The sequence below is a fragment of the Podospora bellae-mahoneyi genome, chromosome 5 (genome assembly GCF_035222275.1).
Source record: "Podospora bellae-mahoneyi strain CBS 112042 chromosome 5, whole genome shotgun sequence".
Taxonomy (NCBI): Eukaryota; Fungi; Ascomycota; class Sordariomycetes; order Sordariales; family Podosporaceae; genus Podospora; species Podospora bellae-mahoneyi.
This window is the reverse complement of record NC_085884.1, coordinates 534088-555452: the sequence shown is the minus strand read 5'-3', so window position 1 is coordinate 555452 and position 21365 is coordinate 534088. Positions and strand designations below refer to the sequence as shown.

General features: G+C 54.1%; 8 protein-coding genes across 8 annotated transcripts; 5 read left to right on the top strand and 3 right to left on the bottom strand.

Annotated features, from left to right (window-relative positions):
* Positions 1 to 302: 302 nt before the first annotated feature.
* QC761_501480 (uncharacterized protein) lies at positions 303 to 2305 on the top strand (the record flags this gene model as incomplete). The annotated part of the gene is made up of 4 exons (XM_062879390.1): positions 303 to 804; positions 859 to 1091; positions 1152 to 1710; positions 1808 to 2305. 4 exons carry the CDS (start codon positions 303 to 305, stop codon positions 1903 to 1905), a joined length of 1392 nt encoding a protein of 463 aa, XP_062730458.1. The 3' UTR covers positions 1906 to 2305.
* A 136-nt stretch (positions 2306 to 2441) lies between these two features.
* On the bottom strand, positions 2442 to 3758 carry QC761_501490 (uncharacterized protein; the record flags this gene model as incomplete). Its single annotated transcript, XM_062879391.1, has 1 exon — positions 2442 to 3758. The coding sequence occupies one exon, from the start codon at positions 3756 to 3758 to the stop codon at positions 2442 to 2444; it is 1317 nt and encodes a 438-aa protein (XP_062730457.1).
* A 413-nt stretch (positions 3759 to 4171) lies between these two features.
* Positions 4172 to 7131, top strand: QC761_501500 (uncharacterized protein). The gene is made up of 2 exons (XM_062879392.1): positions 4172 to 4672; positions 4738 to 7131. The coding sequence occupies exons 1-2, from the start codon at positions 4301 to 4303 to the stop codon at positions 6979 to 6981; spliced, it is 2616 nt and encodes an 871-aa protein (XP_062730456.1). The 5' UTR covers positions 4172 to 4300; the 3' UTR covers positions 6982 to 7131.
* Positions 7132 to 7381: 250 nt separating this feature from the next.
* On the bottom strand, positions 7382 to 9276 carry QC761_501502 (uncharacterized protein; the record flags this gene model as incomplete). Its single annotated transcript, XM_062879393.1, has 2 exons — positions 7382 to 8139; positions 8196 to 9276. 2 exons carry the CDS (start codon positions 9274 to 9276, stop codon positions 7382 to 7384), a joined length of 1839 nt encoding a protein of 612 aa, XP_062730455.1.
* Positions 9277 to 10215: 939 nt separating this feature from the next.
* On the top strand, positions 10216 to 10679 carry QC761_0074480 (uncharacterized protein; the record flags this gene model as incomplete). The annotated part of the gene is made up of 2 exons (XM_062872745.1): positions 10216 to 10576; positions 10641 to 10679. Exons 1-2 carry the CDS (start codon positions 10412 to 10414, stop codon positions 10677 to 10679), a joined length of 204 nt encoding a protein of 67 aa, XP_062730454.1. The 5' UTR covers positions 10216 to 10411.
* Positions 10680 to 10986: 307 nt separating this feature from the next.
* On the top strand, positions 10987 to 11415 carry QC761_501505 (uncharacterized protein; the record flags this gene model as incomplete). Its single annotated transcript, XM_062879394.1, has 1 exon — positions 10987 to 11415. One exon carries the CDS (start codon positions 10987 to 10989, stop codon positions 11413 to 11415), a length of 429 nt encoding a protein of 142 aa, XP_062730453.1.
* A 12-nt stretch (positions 11416 to 11427) lies between these two features.
* Positions 11428 to 14089, bottom strand: QC761_501510 (uncharacterized protein). The gene is made up of 5 exons (XM_062879395.1): positions 13517 to 14089; positions 12935 to 13372; positions 12378 to 12874; positions 11757 to 12261; positions 11428 to 11670 (listed from the first exon to the last, which is right to left on the bottom strand). Exons 1-5 carry the CDS (start codon positions 13805 to 13807, stop codon positions 11560 to 11562), a joined length of 1842 nt encoding a protein of 613 aa, XP_062730452.1. The 5' UTR covers positions 13808 to 14089; the 3' UTR covers positions 11428 to 11559.
* Positions 14090 to 18324: 4235 nt separating this feature from the next.
* QC761_501520 (uncharacterized protein) lies at positions 18325 to 20869 on the top strand (the record flags this gene model as incomplete). The annotated part of the gene is made up of 2 exons (XM_062879396.1): positions 18325 to 20707; positions 20766 to 20869. 2 exons carry the CDS (start codon positions 18325 to 18327, stop codon positions 20867 to 20869), a joined length of 2487 nt encoding a protein of 828 aa, XP_062730451.1.
* Positions 20870 to 21365: the final 496 nt, after the last annotated feature.

Sequence of the window (21365 nt, the reverse complement as noted above, 5' to 3'; positions counted from 1 at the left end):
CTGTTCCAGCCGGGGGCCAAGAAGTCCGAGTCGAATACTGAGAAGCTTCTGAAGCGCGAGCTGTGGCACGGCCAAGAACGAGGCGGTGGTGATAGTCACATGCCTCCTCACTCACGCCAGATACGCCCCCGTTGCGCTCTTATTCCGTCCCCTCCGCCGAAGCAGGGAGCCAAGCCTCCGGCCGCGTCTGCAACACACGCGTATCATCATTCTTCCTCGCAGCCGCAAGATGTCGTGCTTTTTGTGAGTGAGCCTCCTCCAGATGACACTGACAACTGCCCATGGTCTGACCAGAGGTTCAGATGCCTTACCTGCACTGGGAAATCGAGAAGAGGCTTGTTAGAATGACCAATGTGATGCGCAAGACACGACTCGAGAACGAAGAGGAGTTTGCTTACGAGCGTCTGAGCAAGCGGAAAGGGACTTGGGGCAGCGTTGTCGACAGAGCTCGAGCCCGAGCTCAACGAATGAACAGCACCACGTCGGAATTCGGGGAGTGGGACGAAGGGTCCCCCTCATGGAGGCCGCAATCGCCTCTCGGGAGCTACCTGTGGCAGGCGTCGAAGCTGTATCAGCTCATAGACGAAGCGGCAGACTGGCGCCTGATTACAAACCACCTTTACTCTCCATCGCCCCTTCACCCACGCAGGACGCTTGAGCAATACTACTACTGGACGGCTGACGACACAACGCAGAGAGATCGTCAACAAGTTGTTTACCGGGCCACGCAAATGAGAAGTGACCCAGAGGCTATCCCAAGGGTGGTGATGGTTGACCAGTTATGGCTGTGGATCTTGGACGAGAGTGAGCTGCTTGCTTACGACTTGGCTCCAGACTTTTGCTAAGGAAAAGTTACAGACACCATTCTATCTGCCTTTCCCCGCCGGTGGGGCCGCAATAAGCCAGACCCGTCTGCTGTGCATCGCGCCATTCGAGATCACCTGGGGGCCATCGATCATGCCCAAATCACCTCGGTCTACGACTTGGCGTTGATCATCATCGACGAATGTTCCAAAGTGTTCTTCGACCGCACCAAGCCTGACCTCCGACCCGAAGTGGTAGACATGTTTAGCTCTGCCATTTCAAGCATTGTAAGTTCACCAACCTGGCAGTGCGTCCGCAAGCCAGCCACTGACATGGAAGGCGTCCAGTCAGAGAAGAAGACCGACGCTTACGAACGCTTTGGAAGAGATGTCAAGAGAATGAACACCCAAGACCCACTCCAGACGGCAGAGGAACTGCTGAGAAAGTCTCTCAACATCAAGTTCGAATGGTCGGTGCTGATGGAGGCGCAGAACCTCATAGACCAACTTCAGATCATGCAAGAGATATTCACCCAGCAGATAACCGTGATGGGCGACTTTGAGAAGGCGCTCAGGGCCATGAGCTCGGAATCTCAGGGCCCTTCTGATCTCAAGCCTGCCCTCGCACGGGCAGCGGCTTTGATTGAGGACATGAAACTACGCCGGGATGAGCTTTGGAACTTGGAGAAGAGACAGGCCAATACTCGGAGCCAGGTAACTGCCTCCTATCACGACGTTATCGCGGATCTGGGTATGCTGACAGCAATTCCTGTAGCTGCGAGAACTCCTCGACATGAAGCAACAGCAGTCGGGAATTATCGAGGCCAAGGCCGCCATCCGCAGGGCAGACGAGAGCGTTGTGCAAGGCAGATCGATTGTCGTCTTCACCGTGGTGACCATTTTCTTCGTAAGCTGACCTGTCCTCCTCACTGCCCCTCCCCCCCCTCCCTCCGCTATATTATAGCCTTGTGACACGGGTGCTGACCAGCTGCGCACATCATCAGCTTCCTCTTTCCTTCTTCGCCACCTTCTTTGGCATGAACGCGCAAGAGTTAAACGAGGGCTACATGAGGCTGAGTACCCAACTTGTGTACATGTGTGAGTTTTTGGAGCAAAATACGGACGTTTGAGTAGGTACGGGCCGAGCGGCTGACGTTGTACTGCCACAGTTGTCCTATCAAGTATCGTCATCTGCGCCTCACTGGCTCTCGCATTCAACACCTGGGCTCGGACAGCATTTTTTTCTGCATTCCGGGCCGTCTTTGATGCTGCGAACAAGGTCGGGGGCAAACAGTCTGCCCGAACTGCAACACAGTTGTCGAACGCCTCACCGCGTGCTCTGCGAGAGTTTATGATTGAGAAACGAAGAGAACTGGAGATCAGAGATCAGGAGAATGGTGTTGCTCTGGCTAGCGGGGCGTTGCCGTTGCATCGGAACGCCGGCGCGGAACCACAGGGAGGAAGACGGCCGAGTCGGGCGAGCACGATTGCAAAAATGTGGAGGTGGAAGTCAGTGTGATGATGCCAATCTGACGATTGATCGTAATGTGTATATATCTGTCTATCATGAGGGGTATCATCTGGAACCGAAACGCCTGCCCATGTGATGTCGAGAAGAAAATGCAACCCTAGATCCATCTACCTCCCTGCCTCCTTCAGCACCTCCCCCGCCAGCTCGAGCATCCTGCCATGCACGCTCTCATCGGCCGTGATCAGCCCCCAGTTATTCGTCAGCTTCCTCCCCGCCCCGAAATCTATCGGTCTCCCTTCCAGGTCTGTCACCTTCCCGGCCCCCGACTCCGTGTAGATAAGCTGTGAACCCGCATGATCCCAGACGCACCACGGCGCCGCCTCCCCTTTCGGTCGTTTCGGAAACCTCACCTGGACAAACTCCCGCCCTCCCAAAACCATAGCCGCATACCTCATGTGCGAAGAGTAAATCTCGGTCCTCTCCCCCGTCCTCCCCGCCCCGGCCCTCCTCGCAAGCTGTTCCACCATCCCGCTATCCGTAGCACAGCTCACCCTCGAATCCACAAAATGCAACTCCTCCGTCCTGATCTCCCGCTGTTTCCCCTTTCGCCTGTTGATCCTCTTGACAACCTTGTTCAACCCTGCCTTCCCCATCGATCTCACAAGAGCGCACCCCTCCCCCCGCACAGCACTCAACATAACCCCCCACCCCTCCCTGTCCACCTCGGCCTCCTCAATCCTCCCCCCACCGACCACCACCCCGATCCCCAGATTAGGACAGCCCAGCAACCCCATCAGCTCCCTCCCCTCCCCATCCAACAACGCCAAGCTAACAGCGTACTGCTCCCCTTTCAAAAACGCGCTCGTCCCGTCAATGGGATCCATACTCCAGCACCTCTTCCCCCTTGTCCCCTTCCCACAGCCCAGATCAATCAACCCCAGCATCTCGGGTATGCTCCCCGGTCGCGGGCCCAGCAACGCCTCCGCGGCAGGGTCCGAGAGGTAAGTGGTGGAGACGAGATCAAAGACCTGGGAGCAGAGGTCGGGGTTGTGGCGGAGGGAGGAGGAGTCTTCCTCCCCGATGAAGGTGTCGGACGGGAAATGGTGGTGGATGGTGGAGATGAGCAGCGCTTGGGAGGCAAAGTCGGCTATCGTTACCGGGGAGGCGTCGGGTTTGGCGATGGAGAGGCGGCGGGAGGAGGGGTCGTAGGATGGGTTGAGGCAGGTGGTGGTGGAGGGGAAGAAGGGGTGGCCGGTTACGGGGGTGGAGGGGCAGGTTGTTGGTGAGGGTGAGGGGTTGTTGTTCGAGGTGAGAGTTTGGAGGACGCGTTTGGTGAGGAGGGAGGCGCGCTGGATGGCGAGAGAGGCGATGAGGAGTTCGTGGGTGAGGTTGTGGGTGCTGTTGTTTTGGTGGTGGTGGTTTATACGGGTGGTGTCCTCCAAGGGGAGGAGGAGGGGTGGTGGTGGGGGTGGTGATATGTGCATCTTGTGTTACGGTGTTGTTTGATTCTGATAAACTTCAGAGTGTGGAAGATGAGAGTGGTTGAATGACGGCAAACGATGGATGTGCATCGTATTTATTCTTTTGCTCTCCAAATCTCATGTGAGGTCGCCTGGCCTCGAATGATGATGAGGGCATCCCGGTTGGCGGCCGCGAGGCCTGTCATGGGGGCTCATTGGCTGGCCACACGTGATGGGGCCGTGTCGCCGGGACAGCCAGTGGCGAAGCACGAGGCGCAGGACAGGGACAAGGAGAAAAAGATCAATTTCTCATTTTCCAGCGAGCGGGCTGGTGGGGCAAGAGATCTCGCCGCGTCACGTGTTGCCAAGATCCCAAAAAAAATTACATAGATATATACATATATACATATATATATATATATATACACATATATATCTGTACTCTCTCAAACACAAGCAACCTCACAACGGCACAACGACACACGTCCAAGGCTCAAAACATCTGGGAAGCTCGCGAGGGCAACATCCCGGAAAATGGTACCTTTTCAGATCCCTCCTCGCCCACCATGCTGATACTGCTACGCCCAACCCGCCGGCTCCCAGCTGCTACTGTCGTGGCCTCTCGACTGAAGCTTGCCAATGCTCGGCCGCAGCGGAGATGGCTGAATTTGTGGCTACACAGCAAGGACAAGTGGAGGACTCTACCATGGGACCAAACAGTCTATCTTCGTTTGCTCAAGGAACACGAAGAGGCAGTGAAAGCAAAACGTGACGACGTAGCCTGGGGCCTGCCCTCAAGGCCATACATCTACAAGCGAGGCATCGTTGTGCACGCCTTGAATCTGAAGCACTATGTCATCTTGCTGGACCGCGTGTCGCTGTCAGTGAGGCTGGATGATCCACAACAAGAGCCAGTCTTGACGGTGGACGCCTTCATGGTTTGTTTTTATACCCAATCATCTTGTCTTGGACGGCCGACTAATATGCAGCTTTGGCCGCCTAGCTTACTAGCACTGGCGCTTTGAATGCGAAAACAAACCCTTTCAGCATTCGGTGGTCCGACCTTGACAGAGAACCCATGCTGGGAGATCAGGATCCCTGGCAGCTGACCCCCTCCATCGAGTACGAGTTCCGACCCGAGGAGAATCCCAACCTCCCGATCACCAAGGTGGCCCGCATGTTCCAGAAAGAAGTCAGCCGCCCTGTCTTGGCACCCGGGGCACTCACCATACCGGTCAAGCACTTGAGCACTCCGCTTCCCCACCGCTGGTTTGCCTTGACTAGAGAATCAATCGACCGCCTTGACCCGACAGGCGATCATGGCCCGGCCACTCGAGAGTTTCTTGCCTTTTGTCCGGAGCTTGGGGAACCCGCTGTTGGTCGTGCCGACGTCTATTACCACGGCCACCAGAAGATATACTTGCCGCCGGGTCGTTGGCCCTTTGAAGACCGCACAGCCGTTGTCTTTTCACAGATCGAAAACACAGAGGACGAAAAGCGGCGCATGGCTGCTGCTGCGAAAAGGCTAGCGCAAAAGTTCAAGGAGACGGGGCGGGTTCGTAGCACAACAGTAAAGCAGCTCTGGCTAGCCGAAATCATCAAGAAGGCATGGCCTCCGAAGGACTATTCCAAATTCCTCCCGCAAAAGGCAGAGAACCACTGCAGGGTGCTCATTGCCAGAGCACTGGAGAAATGGCGTGGAACGACAATCGTGATCCACGTATCGACAGAGCTCCCGCAAAAACCGACCCGGCTGCTATTGGAGGAGGTTTCGGCAAACATGAAACAAGACACAGTTGTTATCGTCTCGTTGATGGGCCGGAGGCTATACGACCGCATCTTCAACCACCGGGACGAGAAAGTGCGCGAGACGTTTGCGACCGAAATCGTGTTCAAGCCGCCTCTGAGACCGGCACCCGTCGTCGAGGAGCCAGTGCCCGAGACTACCGCTCAGGAGGACGAAATGCTCAAACGACTCATGGAAAAGTTCCTCTCCCAGAACGAGCAGAGGAAAATGCGAGAGCGAGAAGAAGCTGAGAAGGCGCGGAGAGAAGAAGAGCGCCAAAGAAAGTTGGCCGAGGCCCGGAAGAAGGAGGAGGAGGAGCGACAAGCTAGGATACAGCACGAGAGGAAGATGGAGAAGGAAGCCGAGGAGCGACGGAGAGCGGCCGAGCGGGAGCGGCTCAAAATTCAAAAGGACGTCGAGAGCGTGTTTGAGGCTGCAGTTCAGTACGAGATCGACGCCTCCCTGCGCAAGGAGGAGTCAGTCGGTGAACGCGTCTTGGTCGATGACGCCGAGCACGCTTCGGCCGATGACGCCGAAAATGAGACCGAGGAGGCTCAACTCAGCGAGGGCTCCATCAACATCAAAAATGGCGCGATTTGCATCGAGACAGAAGGCTCTATTGACGTGATGGGCGGGTTCCTGAACAAGCGGGACGGCTCCATCATCATCAAGACCGGCTTCGTCAACATGGTCAGCGGCGACATTGACTTTCTGCATCGTGACGACCGGAAGCGTTTCCGAGAGGATCTCGGCACGGTGTCCATCAGTTTTGAAGATGGTGTTTCTCATCCGGGGATCAACGTCGACGACGCTGATGGCAATCCGGACCTGATCAGCCTCACGGACGCGAAGATCAAGATCACCGAGGGTTATATCGAAATCAACGATGGCTCCATCAAGGTCACCGGAGAGGAGGGTTTGGCCCACGCCAAGAAGATATTGAGTTCCATCAGAATCAAGCGGGGCGCAATCCACATCATTGAGGGGTCCGCCACCTTCACCGACGGGCAGGACGACTTTATCAACTGCTCATTCGACATCAAAGAGACCACCCTCGGCTTCAAGGACGGTTACACCGACATCGAAGCCCACAAGGACATGTACTCTACCCGCGACTGGGGCCGAGGCTATCAGCCCAACGTCGATGGCAACAGCGATTCTACCAAGAGCTGGAGCTACGATCTGCCGCAAGACAAAGCCAGGGAAAGAGTTCGGAAAATGCAGGACGACATTGAGGAAAAAGCAAGGGAGCAATGGGCGGCAGAGGAGAAGAAGAGGGTGAGGGAGGAGCAGCAGAGGAAGAGGAGACTGGAGGAGGAGGAAAAGGAGAGAAAGAGGAAACTGGAGGAAGAGGAACAAGAGCGGATCAGGAAGGAAATGCTTGCCAGAAAGAGGGAGAGCCTGCGGAAGAGCCTTTCCACGACGTTTGTCACTGACAGCAGACGGAAAAAGAAGGACTGAGGATGCTGATGCTGCCTGGGCTGGCGTGGCATTGGAAAAAGGCAAGACAGCTAGAAGTTTGCTCGAGTATATAAGAGAATATGAGAATACGAATCCCCATTCCATCAGTTATTTTGACATCAGTAAGTAGGTACAAAAGAACCAATAAGAAGATATATATAAAAAATGATATGTACGTCCCCCCCCCAAAGACCAGAGGACCAAGAATTACACCCCAAAACCCAAAACCACAGTATTAACCCCCCTCCTTCCCTCTCCATCTCCCAATATTACACACTGATCTCATCATAAATAAGGTAGGTAAAGTAGATTATCATGACAACCATGTTTCCCCCCTCCTCTCCCTCTTCACCTTTCCCACTTGTCACTTGTTTGATAGACACCCCCCCACAAGACATTGCTAATCCCACCCCTTGGGCTTGACCCAGTTGCTCGGCAGCGCCGGCTGAGCAGGCTTGATAACAGGCATAAGACTGTACCTGTGCGAGCCCCCCGTTGTCGGCCTCGAAGGCGGTGCACTAGCAGCAGCAGCAGATGTCTGTTGAATAACCGCGGGCACAGCCGGCACCGTCTCTGGCTGCAACACCGGCCAGTTACACCCCGTTCCCGTCGTCGGCCTTGAATTCCCTGGCGTAGAAGGCGGCATAGGCCAGCTGATCAACGAAGGGGAGAACACCCCGCTAGAGGCTATACTCGCCGCCCCGATGGAATCCTGACTCGACCGCCGGGGGATCGTCGGAGACGGAATAGTTGGCAATCCTGGCGTCAGAGGGGAAAAGTCAATGAGCAGACCGCTCGTGGGGGAGGAGGCGCGTTTGTCCATTAGGGATAAGTTGTTGTTGTTACTAGGGGCGCAATCCAGCCTGAGGGGGGGGATCGTGGCTGCGGCGGGGAGAGTAACCGATGAGGAGACTGGGGGAGGGGGGGCAGTGGCGGTGCCGTAGTTCATGCTGCTTCGCTTCTCGTACATTGCCGAGTCAGCTGCATCACCGATGTCGCTGAATAAGAGGCCGTTGCCCATTGATGAGCGTTTCTTTTCCTTCTTGCTGTAAGGGGCGATTTTGAAAGGGGTGCATCTTGTCAGGAAGGCTTGGACGCGCCGGGTGCGGCGGTAGCGGTAAAGGAGGGCGATGAGGAGGAGGAGCACTACCAGGAGGGCTGGAAGAGGTGTTAGTAAGAGGGGACAGAAGGGATGGATGAAGGGAAAGACGGACAGACTACGGCTCCGATGATGCCGATCATGGGGCTGGAGCCTTTCTCGTTGGCGTTATTGGTATTGTCGGTACTGCCGGGATTTGAGCCGTTGTTGGTGCCTGTTCCTGACGTCCCGCGAACGCCCCCTGAGTTCTGGTCAAGCTCGCCATGATAGGTGTAACCAAACTCGTCGGTGGAGGTGTAATCTGAGCCGGGAACATAGCCGCCGCCTGTGGCTGAGTCGGCGCCTTTCTGGGTGACTTGGTTCTGTCCGTTTTGGGTGCCATCCACAGCCAAGAGGGCGTTTCCTGCGGTGGAGGGGAACGCCTTTTGGGGCCCTGTTGTTGTTGAGCCGGCTCCCTGTTTGCCATTGCCTGAATTGCTGTTGGATCCTGAGTTCCCATTGCCAGATGAACCCGAGCCAGAAGATCCAGAGTTGGAGTTCCCAGAGGTTGGTGTTGGCGAACCAGAGCCATTGCCAGAGCTCGATCCTGAACCAGACCCATTGCTGGAGCCGGAGCCGGAGCCGGAGCCAGTCCCTGGATTCGATCCTTGATTTGAACCCGAACCAGAACCAGAACCAGAACCCTGTCCTACACCAGGGCTGGGAGTTGAGCCCGAACCTGATCCTGAACCCGACCCACTGCCTGAACCATTCCCCGAGCCATTGCCGGAACCACCACCCGACCCGTTCCCTGCACCAGATCCTGTTCCAGGACTAGACCCATTGCCCGACTCATTTCCTGACCCTCCTCCACCTCCCGAGTTCCCAGGCGTAGGGGCACTGTTCTTTGGCGGGTCCTCCGCTGGTGTCTTGACTGGATTAGTAACCGGAGTATTGTTGACAGGAGGCTTCTCCGTATCCGGGGCCGATGCTGGCGTGGTAGGAACCGGCGCGGGCACCGGCACCACGGGGGCTTCCAATGGAGGGTTCGTCGGCGTGGGTGTCGTCGGGCTCGGCTCCGGCTGGGGGGCGGGCTCCTCAGGCTTGGGACATCCCAGCGACTTGGGAAACGTCTTGCACCATGGGCTGATGAGCTTGTTCCAGAACTCCTTGATGTCCCTTTTCTCTAGCTCTTGGCCAGAGGTTGGAAGATGCATTCTTGTGACTCCAGATTTGCGAAATGAACAGAAGGATGATCAAGGCCACATGCTTGCTGTGTTGGACGTGTTGTTGTTGTTGTTGTTGTTGTTGTTGTTGTTGTTGTTGTTGTTGTAGTTGTTGTTGTTGTAGTTGTTGTTGTTGTTGTAGTAGTTGTTGTTTACGACTGTTAGTGGTGTTGTATCTTCTCAAAAGGAGGGTATAACGAGGGAAGCCAGCTTCTAGAGACGAACGAGTGAAGACTCCGGAGTGGCATCAAGGAGGAGGAGAAGAGACAGGAGAGACATCGCCGCGGGGCTGTCGGTATTGTATGCGGTGTCAGCATGCTGGTGACTGAAGAAAATCTGCTAGGTTTCGCTGTGATGAGTGGCACTTGGAAGAAGCAACAACCGAGCCCCACAGCTGGGTGTGATATTGGGGGTCTGGACAACAACGGTTAGCACCCATGTCGTCCCGATGTTTCGGGAAGGGATCGTCGGTTCGGTTCCTGGAACTATGCCATTCCCGGACTAGCCCCTCTTGTCATTCTCTGCCAACCCCGGCACATGCACGGCCAACCCGGCGGTGGGGGCGGGGGGGGACGTGTTTGTGTCTGTCTGTCCCGAGAGGTCTCCCGTTGTTCCAGTCCACCGTCAGTGCTGTGCATCCATCACCAGAAGAAACTCACATAAACTCCGGCCTGCCGCTTCGGAGCAAAAAGAAAGTGACGGAAAATTTGGAACACGCCCACCGTCAATAGCGCGAGAAAAGAACTGCAAGACGGGACAGAACGTGGGCAGGAATCACGCCGAGCACAACACGAGATTGGCACCTTGTCAAATTTACCTGGCACATCCTTCCGTGATAGCGGCCACCTCGCTGCATGCCCCCCCCTCCTCTCCCCGCTACATGGGTCCCCCCTCTCTGTTCAAGCACCGTAGCAGGCGTCTAGCCGGCATCGAGTTTATCTGCCTGTTTCAGAAACGAGGAATGCAGATCATCGAATCCCCCCTCCAATTTCGATACTTATCAAATCTTGTCTCCCACTCCGTCTCCGCCCCCAGAAAATGGAACCTCGCCAATCCCACACTTCATAGGGAAAGCACTGCGCGGTTCCCCTCAGAAGCGATACGATAAGCTCCCCGCCGGATCAACATGACCATGGCCCATGAGCATGGTGATGCTGCTCTCCCGAAGAGATCACACAAACTTCGATCGCGCCTTGAAAGGTTGGGAAACGATCGCCTTCTCTCAAGGCAAGTCTGGACCTCCTCCTCACCCAAATATCCAAAGGAGCCACCCAACCGGCCCCTGCGTAATGTACCACTGCCTCGCATGCTGGACTGCAAACGTAATAGGACCGACCACTAAAAAGTTCCCACAGGATCAAGGACTCTCCAGCTCATCATCCATAGCCGAATAGCCACCAGCAGCAGCAGAAAAAAATCAAGGCTTGCGAACCAAAGTTCGGGCTCCCTTGGCACCTTACCCCCTGTCTGTCAACCAGAACTGGATTCAAGCAGGGGCATGTCGTCAATACCCAACGGCCGATGATCTACCGAACCGAACACAAGCGCTCGAACAACAAAGCAAAACCACATGGACCACTGGCCCCGTTGGTAGTGGATACAAAGACCTCACCTGGCGTTGACAATACTAACGGCACGAGGCGGCACAATACCAACTACCATATGCTGTAGGACCTCTGCTTGTAAAAGGGGGCGGGCGACATGGACACAACCATGGTTACGGTGACGATTGTAGTAGATAACTTCGTTCGATTCATCTCGGCCATGATCTCAAGTCAGCCACACCAAGCCCGGGTCCCCAGTCCGGGTGAGGCCTTCGTCGAGATGGCCATCTTGGCGCTCAAGGGGCTGGTCCCCATGGTATGGCTTCGCAGCAAGACCTCCCCGGTTGAGTTTCTCGTTGGAGGGGCCGCACTGCTTGTGATGGTCCTCGCTGTCAGCCATCTCCATACTGCCGAGCCGAGCAAACCTTCTTCTGCCGAAGGAGGGAAGATAAAGGGCATCCTCCTCAAGGCGCCAAAGCCTCGACATGCGTACAAACCGAGGGTTGCATTTGACCCGACGTTGGACACGGGTAACAAGGTCCTGAAGCGGAGTCACGACGTGTGCGGAGATGGGGGAATGATGTAAGAATGCAACAGTGGAATTTCCTGCGCCGTCTGGATTGTTTCAGATTCAAGGTATCCGAACTTGTGAATTGCTCCCCCTCCCCAAACGCGCCTGGTGTGCATCCTGCTGACGAGAAATCTTTGTCCGAGAGGGCCCACCGTTGCTCTACCTCTTCTCTATCCGCACCATCAACCCGTGGATATCCCAGATGGTAGGGTTATCAATCGTTGGCAGGCGCAACGGATCTGGCAGAGACCAGTTATACCCTCTCAGTAACTACAATCAATAAAACGTCAGCCACCATCATCCCACACTTTCAGCCTCCAAAGAAAAAACAGTGTAATGGGTAAGATGAAACTCACCTCGGGAAACAACTTGTACATCTGCATAAACGCAATCTTCTTCCCAGCACAGACAAACTTGCCACTCCCAAAGATCAAATCCACACACCGTTCCATCTCGGTCCATCTCTCCTCGTTCGCTTCAAGCCACCTCTCCGGTCGGAAGAGGTTCGCGTCCGGACCCCAGAAGTCTTCGTCGCGGTTCATACTCCACATGACACACCCTGTGCCGATGGTGGTTCCCTTGGGGAGGTAGTATCCGTCGACTGTATCCCCCGTCTCAGGGACCTCCTTGAAAAACGGGACGATTGACGAGGGGGGGAATAACCGGAGTGACTCTTGAATCACAGCCTGCATGTACGGAAGATGCCTCTTTGCCTCATCGTTCGTCACCGGCCGGCTGATTTTGCCCTTCTCTGCGGCGTCGTCGATCTCCTCTTGTAAACGCCTATACACAACGGGGTGTGTCATGAGCAACAACATCGTCATTCTGATGGCAGATGCAACCGTGTCCGACCCGACAAAACTATCACACACACACATAGGTTAGCTTCCGTTTTTGTCCCATATGAGTGAGTAGATGAAAGGAAAGGAAAGGAAAGGAAAGGAAAGGAAAGGAAAGGAAAGGAAAGGGAGGCATACAAAGACATGGCAACCTCACTCCTCAGCTCATCCCCCTCCAGCCCATTGTCCATCATGCTCTGCAGCATATCCCTCTTTTTATCCACCCCCTCCTCCCCAACCTCCCTCGACCTCTTGTTCACAATCTCCAGCGCCAGGCCAAACACCCTCCCAAAACCGACTTTGTCCCCTTCCCTGGGGAGGAGGTAGTAAAAAGGCCATTTTTGAATCGTCTGGAAGATCTTGTGGTGGTTGTGCACCGCGCTGAGCAGAGGGAAGGTCACGTCGCCTGTTTTGACGATGCCGAGGACGTCGCTGTCGGTGTCGAGGGAGCCGAAGGACTGGCTGTAGGCTATTTCACCGAACGAGTCCAAGGTGTAGAAGTGGGATTTCTGGGCCAGGTTCATGAGGCGGTGTTGGGAGGGGGATGAGAGGTATTTGGTGTTGATGAGGTCGAGGAGGGTGGAGATGGTTTTGTCAACGGCGGGTTCGAAGTCGTCTTGGTTTTTGCCCGAGAACTGTCTCTGTCAGTGTCGCTCCTACTTGAAAGGGTGGAGGGAACTTGCTGCTGGGAGGACATGTCTCAACCTCTTGGCTCTCAGCTTTGGATCTCTCATTGAGAGGAGATTATCCGCCCCCGGCATCACCCGTGCGAGGAGGTACCAGTCACTCTTTTTGTACTCTGACCGCGCGCTGGTGATGCGGTAGATGGAGTCAATGTTGTTGATGATCACCTTGTTTGGAGCTACACGGACGACAGGGCCATATTTCTTGGTGAGGGCGTGCATGTCTTCGTAGACTTTGTAGCTGATGAAGCCGCGGGTGAGCCAGAGGGAGGTCCATCCTGCTAGGAAGGGGCCAGGGACATGACAGAGTTTATGCCAGCGGTGGACACGGTAGGCGAGACTTAGGAGGAGGAGGGCGATGAGGAGGTGGAGGAGTACTGAGCTTGTGAGGAGGTTGGCTAGACGGGGAAGCTGGGGGGATGGTAGGAGTAGGGAGGCCATCTTTGGTGACTATGCTGGTAGCTAGAGAAATACTGGAACCCAGGCACAACAAACCCAGGGGAGAAACGAGGAACAGCTCCATGTTATGGATGACGGCCTGTCTTAGAGTTAGTATGCCTTAATTAGTAGCACCAAGGAGGCTTGTACACCCACCAGGTAATCCTCCAACCTGCTAGGTACTTCCGTGATACCGGGCAGCGTACTTATCCCTCCAGGTAGCTCTTGGTATTGGCTTAGACCCCCAACCCCAAGCAGGCATCCCTCTCTACCTCCACTAACATTCTTCAATAACCGAGCCACGTTGGGGTTGTCCATACTCGATGTCTGTGGCGTCCATGTTTGCCAGGCAAAGGAGTGTTGTGATATGCGAGTGCCTAAACTAGATCTGGATGTGTCGGCAATCTGGTGGGTGTGTCGGGATGGGCAATGATTCGTACCAAGCATGTGCTTTCAATCCCACGTGGCTTTTCATCGCAAGACATATCCGCACTCGTGTCCTGCCGCGGTATGCGCCGCTGAACCTGGAGTCGGTGCGGGAAGTGATTGAATGCCGATGCTAGCCCCGATATCCGAGTGAATAAAACTGCCTTTCTGTGGTGCTGTGCCCTGTACTTGGGGGCCCCTCCTCGGCTATCCCCCACCACCCGAAAAACCGAGAATCCTGAAGGAAGAAAACCTTGTGCGGCACACGAGCAAAGAGCTGCCGTGTGGTGTGACAGAGATTGCTCTTCAGCCCTACGGGGCTCGCCGGGAGCCACATGGTTCTGATCTGTTCTGTGCTTATTTTTCTGGTATGACTTCCACCCAGCGGCACAGGCTTCTGTGACTGATCGGTTGCTGCCTGTCTGTCTGTGGCACTTCCTCTACATCGATCAAGCAGTATGTCCTCTGCACCTCAGTTTCTGTCCCCATGACCTCAACGCTGACACTCCCTCACTTCGCCGCAGTGCGATTTCCTCCCAAAGACCCCCAAAGCTGTCAGATCAGAGAGGTACGAGGCGTGAATATAACACAGTCATCACTCGAAAAAGATACACGTACCTGCATCATCCAACAGCAGGTACAGTCAGACTGCTCTGTCAGCCATCCCGTCATCCCGGTCCAAACTGCCCGCCTCGCAGACGAACCATTTCTGTGGTCAAAGGTGTGGTTACACAGCATCTCGTCACCAACGATTGCAACAGTCCCCGGCCCCCAACGATGCTGGTGAATGCACATGCTGCCTTGTCAAAACGATCATGTGAGCCCGTGATGATTGTGCGCCGCAACAAGCCACGATTGTTATCCCTTGCATAAGATGCCCGAGGAGTCTGGAATACGAAGAAGAAAACGAAGAAGAAGAAGGACACGATACACTGGAGGATGTGACGGGATGGGCAGTGGCAGATATCACCAACAGAGCCCTTCAGCAAAGAAGCAGTGACTGCTGGTGAGTCTTCCACAGGATAGACAGCGGCTGAGGCGACACCTTGGGGGTTGTTGCTAAAAGAGGTTCGGTCATATCATGTAGGGCCCTTGAATGTCGCTTTATCGTTTTCTTTAGCTTCTAATAAGGGGCCAGCCCCAGGTGCTATTGGCTTTTGCCACGGCGAACAAGGTTTGTAGGATTATGTTCTAGTATATGTCACAGCCAATCGTCTCCTTTCTCGGCAACTGGAAAGGTGCATACAATGGAAGACGTATAATAAATCATCCATTCTGCCATCATGTGCCCGCATTTAGTTCACAAATGCAGCAAGCAGACAACGTTGGGATCGATCTTGTGCATTTAACCAACAACAACTACCCTACTTCCCGACGATGATGGACCAGGACTGACAAAGCTTGATGTTGTTTCTGCAACTAACTCGTTATTTGCAAGTATCACTCGCCCTAACAACAATCCTTGTCGCCACCGAGCCCCTTGTCCCAGATACAACGAAGTACCCGGTCAGGCTGGGAGTTTTGGAACAGTGGCATCGCTCGCTGGGATGGTACTCAGTAAACGAAATTGGATAGAGTTTGTGGCTTGTTGTTTGGGTTCGTTATCTATTCGTTGGCAATAAAGACACATAGATAGACCTTTAAGCTTCAATGTAAGCGCATATTGGATTCTGAGTGTCAAGGGCTCCCTGTACATGCTTACCTATGGAAGCCTATAAAAGCATTATGGTTTTGAACGTCAATAAGGGTATATGTAATCATATTTCACAAGCCTTCATCCAAAAGCTGGGGCTGATCTGGCCCCAGGAGTCTTATATAGTAACATACCTTATGCTCAATAATTAATACCTGGCTATCTTCTCTCTCATAAATATCAGGGGGCCGTGCTCTCCTATCACTGCTCGTCTCACACCATCTTTGTGTTGTTTTACCCAAATAACTGGCTCCACTTTTGCTGGCATGCCTCGTTGCTCTCTGAAAATAGGGGTTTGCGATGATGAGACTGGGCTCTTCCACCCTATGGTGTATGCCACTGTTCGGGATGGAACAAGATGAACCAGATCTCAAGATGTCTTCAGGAGACAGATGAGAAGCATGCCGGGAGATTAGGAAGACTCGAGTATCGTTGGCAGACAATGGCGCGATAAGGACGTTCCTGCCACAGGAACGGTCTTCCTGCTCATAAACCGCGCTAGTAGATGCCCTGTCCTATAGGCGGTAGGCCTTCTGTAATTTTCAGTGCTTGCCTGAGGGGGTTTGTTTACTTAAGGTCTTCGTCTAGCTCCAATGCTTTTCCTTTTTCATTTTTTCACCTCCACGCCCGCGAGAACTTTCTGTTTTCGCCCTCCCTCGCCTTCGCCTCTACTTCTACCTCGCCCGCCCCCGCTGTCGCCCCGTGAGAACGATCGTAGGTATTTCCTTTTCTTCTTGTTGTTTTCTTTATCATGATGGCTTCAAGTCTCCGGCTTGGCTTATTTGCGGTCAAATCGACTCCAGGGTCGTCGAGTCGCGACTCCTGGCCGTCTTCCTGACTATCTAGCACTCGATCACAAGGGTGACGTCACAGTTTACACCCTCGGTCTGCATGGAAGCAAGGTCTGTCATGAAGAAGATGGTATCAAAGCTATGGAATTACGATGTTGGGGCACACTGCCTGTTCAACGTCAACTTTTAAGCGAGGGATTCCTACTTCCACGAGGCGGAGATTCTCTCTGCAAGGGAACACATCTTTTCACGAGCACTAGCACCTCCAAGTCGTCTTATCAAGAGTTGGGGCTACCGCTTTCAGATCCTTTTTGCTAACTGTTCTCTTTCCTCAGACAACCAACCAAACTCCGCCCGCTCGAGAGTACGTATTATTCCACCATTCCCGCACACCCTTCCTATTCCAGTCTGATATTCGCATCACACTTCCATCCATCTTGTCTCCACACAAGAGTGTGGGCCTTGACATTGTTCCCACACCAAGATCCTCTATCTGGACATACCTTCTACATCAACACCCTTTCTTCCCTTCCTCTACACCGGCATCCTCCCCAAGAATGGACGCCTTTTGGGCTCAGTGTTGCTTCCGCACCAAGTCTTTGATCTTACCTTTATGTCACGTACGAAAGGTTTTTGATCTTAGTATTTCCTTTACACCAATATCCTTTCCTGCAACGTCATTCCGTCACAGGACTTCACAAAAGTCCACCCCGTCTACACACAACACAAACACTGCCGCAAATGCTTTTGAATTTTGCTTCCTGACAAGCATTCTGCCTTTCACACCCCAAACCCTGTCTGCCTTGCAGCATGTTCTCACAAGTGTGAGACCTGTCTCCAAACCCCCCTTTTCAAAATTGGCATTTATTCTCACATATGTGGAGACTGTCTCGTCACGAAGATTTGGTGTCCCCAATTTCACATTTTGACTTGGACATTTTCTCACAATATAATGCGAGACTTGTCTTATCATCAGATCTGGCATTCTGAAACACAAATCTTCACATTCTACACCCCCTACTCTCTTGACTTTAGCACCAATCTCTCACAAGTGTGAGACGGGCCTTGCCAGGAAGAGTTGATGTTTCCGTACTCCAATCTTTTGACTTGGGCGTTCTCTTGCTATGATAAGATTCGTCCCGTCAACAAGATTTGGAATTGGCAAGCTTCAAACTTTAGACTCGGATTTTTTTTTTCACGATGTTGAGATTGGACTGGTCTATGGATTTGGCATTTTAAAACCCAAACTTTCACCTGGCATTGTTTTTGAGCACAAAAAATATTAAAGTCAAGGATTTGAGATCTGTCTTTACACGGACTTTGTGTTTTCAAACCCCAAATTTGACTTGAGGTAGCAGTGCTTTCTCACGAGTGTGATTTTGACTTAACAAATATGAGATTCTTCTGGCCACAAGGATTCAAACTTTGGTCTTTGACTTGACACTGTTTTCTTCACAATTTCTAAAATTGTGAAAAGATTTCCAAGTCAAACTTAAAGTTTGCAATTCTTAGGATCTGAGATTTGTCTGGCACATGGACCTTGTCTTTTCACAGACCAATTTTAGGTTAGCAGCATTTCATTACAAGTGTGATTTTGACTCAGCTGCGTTATCTTATAAGTGCGATTTTGACTTGGCACGTTTTCTCACGAGTGTGATTTTGACTTAGCAGCGTTTTCTCACGAATGTGGTATTCGTCTAGTCACAAGGATTTGGCGTTTTCAAACCCCAGATTTTGACTTGGCATTGTTTTCTCATGAACCCCAAGATCGTGAGAAAACGTCCAAGTTAAAAGTTTGAAGTTACATATCCGTCTCCCCACAAGACATAGCCATCTGAACACGATGCATAAACATTCACAAACGATGCATAGCCGTGTACACACCGATACCTCATCGTCTCCTTACAAAATATCACCGTTTACACACGAGATAGCACCGTTTCCTCACCAAGTCATGTAGTTTGCACACAAGACAGCAGCGTTCACAAACGACCAAGAAACATCCCAGCTTAACATGGACTGACATTCTCTTCTTTTTCTCCTAGGAGAACATAATGCCTCTTCAGTTTACCTCGATCCCCGGCCAGGGGAAAAATCCTGGCCACCCCTCCTCCACCCCTCCCATCCCCACCACGGGGAGTCCGCCCTTCCAGGTGGACAGTCCGACCCCGGCCGCGAGGTACCCAGTTACCATGGGCACTCCCGCTGGCACAGACCTTCTTGCCCTCGCCCCCACCTCTCCCTCTCTCCCTCTCCCTCCTCCCACCACTCCCCTCGGCAGCTTTCCTGCCACCATCGCCGCTCCTCTCGCCGGTTCGCCCGCTGGTCCTCCCGGAGGACATCCTGACGACATCCTGGGGATGCTCCAAAGGGAGCAGACAGCCCTGGAGAAGAGGTTTGTGGAGGGGAAGAACGCCTGGGGGTACGCTAGTGTCCCCCATACCGACATCGTTCGGTATGGTGAGGTCCTCGCAAACCTCGCCACCGCCACCGCCGCCAACGCCCCTGTCGCCCCGGCCGTCCCTGTCGTCTCTCCGGCCCTGTCTTCCGTCTCCGCCGCCTCTCTCAACAGAGAGATGGCGAGGCTCGCCGACTTGGAGAAGATCCTCCGCCAGAGGGAGAAGCAGCTTCTCCAGGCCGAGGTTGAGGCGAAAGCCTCCCTCGATAGCCTCGCCAGAGCTATCGAGGAGAAGAAGCACCAGCTCGCGGGTCTCGAGCCCCGTGAGGCGGAACTCCTCCAGCGGGAGGCTGTGGCTGTGGAGAGAGAAACCGCTCTCAATGAGCGGGAAGATGCCCTCACGGCTGGGGAGGACGCCCTCGACAAGGAAAAGGAGGATTTGGAGGCGAGGGAGAAGGCTGCCGCTGCTATTCTTGAGCAGCAGAAGATTGTCGAGACCCAAAAGGTCACCCTCCGGCTTTGGAGGGAGGATTTGGACGACGAGAATAAGGCCCTGGAGGCGAGGAAGAGGGAGCTGGAGGAGGAAGAGAAGAACCTGGAGGAGAAGAAGAGGGCCTTGGAGGAGAAGGAGAGACGTCCCCCGGAGGAGACGGAGCTGGGGAAGAAGGAAGAGGGGTTGAGAATGAGGGAGGAGGCGTTGAAAGAGAAGGAGAAGGCGCTGAAAGAGAAGGAGGAGGAGTTGAAGAAGAAGAACAGGAATTTCGTCGCCGTCAACACCAGCCTCGTCAAGAAGGACATGGAGAACGCGGCAAGAGAGAAAGAGATCGAGAGAAGACTGGCCGAGATGGCGGAACGAGAGGCCGAGATGGCGAAGAGACAGGCTGCCCTCGACCCCCGGTCGGCATATCACAGCCTTCCCAGCGGCGGTCAGACCACACCCCAGTTCGTCGCCGATATGGATCAGCGGGTGGTGATCGGATACGACCTCGGCTGGCAAGCCGCTCTCCCCATCGGGGTTGAGCAAGGTCGTCGAGCCGCCGCCGCCCAGACAACAACGATGCATATCCAGCATCAAGAAACCGTCCTGGCCAGAATCCGGAATATGCTCGCCTGTTTTGGCGCAGAGAGGATGGATTTGGACGTGAGAAAGGAGTTTAAGACGCTCCAGTTGGTTATCAAATCCAACATCGACGTCGAGCGTATCCACGCCGACAGCATCGAGATGACTGCGGACGAGAGACTCGATGCCAGCATCCCCAAGCCCGGCAACAAGGTCTGGGAGTTTATCCGGGTGATGAAGATCGAGTGTGGCTGCCCGGTCTATTACTACTTCCCCGCCCACCCCAAGCCCGGCCCCCAGCCCACGGCTGGAATTGTGAGGCCCGCCCCTCAGGGGGAAACTCCCCAGTCTTTGGGAGTGGCGCCGGTGACTATCGTGGGCAACACCTACAACCTCCCTCCCGACGCCCGGGTCGTCTTCACCGCCCCCGCTGGACCCGACCCTGCCCTCCTCGCCGGACCAATCCCCTCCCTCGAGCTCACCGCACCCGGCGGCGTCAGCCGCACCATCACAGGGACGCCAGGCCCGAACGCGAGACGCCGCGTCCGTTCTGTGACCCCCTCCCCGGGGGCTTTACAGCCTCCCCCGAGGGCCGATACCAAGAGAGCTCGGTCTGAATCCCCCACTCCGGCCCCGGCACCAGCCCCGAAGAGAACCCGTTGTCGTCTCCCGAAGAACAAGAACGTGATCGCCGTGACGACGGTGACGGACCCTCCTCCCGCCGCGCGCCCTGGCCGGCCCATCCCTGGTGGGCTGCGACCTCTGGCCGTTGCTCCCGCTCCGGCGGTTACGACGGCAACGACGGTGGTTGGTACAACCACAGCTCAGGAGGGATTTACGTCCTCAGCTTTTGCCCCCGCTCCCGCGGCTGCGGCTCCCGCTCCCCCGACTGTAGGGGTTGAGCATGACGCTGATGATGTCGAGTCTGACGAAGAGCAGGACCAGGTGGTGGTCCAGAAGAATGAGGAGAAGAAGGCAGGTAAGACTGTACATGAACAGCTTGGAAGAGAAGATGGACGCGAGACTAACAATAAAAGAACAGGCCCCCGGAAATGTCGACGACGAGAACAAGAACGAGGGTGAGGATGGCATGGATATGCACCTCGCTGCTCCGGTCGGGTGGATGGAGCGCAAGAATTGAGCTGTTTTTTTTTTTTTTTTTGCCTGTGAGAATGACAACAGCAGCATCAGGGACGAGAAGATATTTGGGGGGGGAGTTATTTGCCTTTTTTCCGGCTCGGTTTTGTTTTGTTTTTGGAACATACCCATGGTCAAGGAAGGTTTATATGGGCCTTTTTTACGGATTGCAAAAGTGGGTTTATTATGCACCAAACCAAAGGAAGCGGTATTTGGGTGGTTACATTCCGGTTTCACAATAGTCTGGGGAGTTATTTGCGTCTGGGCTTGCATTTTGGGGGGGTATGGAAAGCAAGGGGGTTTCATTGCATTCGGTTTTTAGATGGTCTGGGGAGTTGTCAAACTGGCGGATTCATTGCCGGTGTATTATATAGTTTTTGTAATAACAGGGGTGGTGTATGATGGAAAAGGGGTTTTAAGTTCTGGACTTGGCTGCTTGAGCGTGTGACATGCTCTTTGGATGTGAATGGGCGTGAAGAAGGGGGTTGGCATGCCTTTAG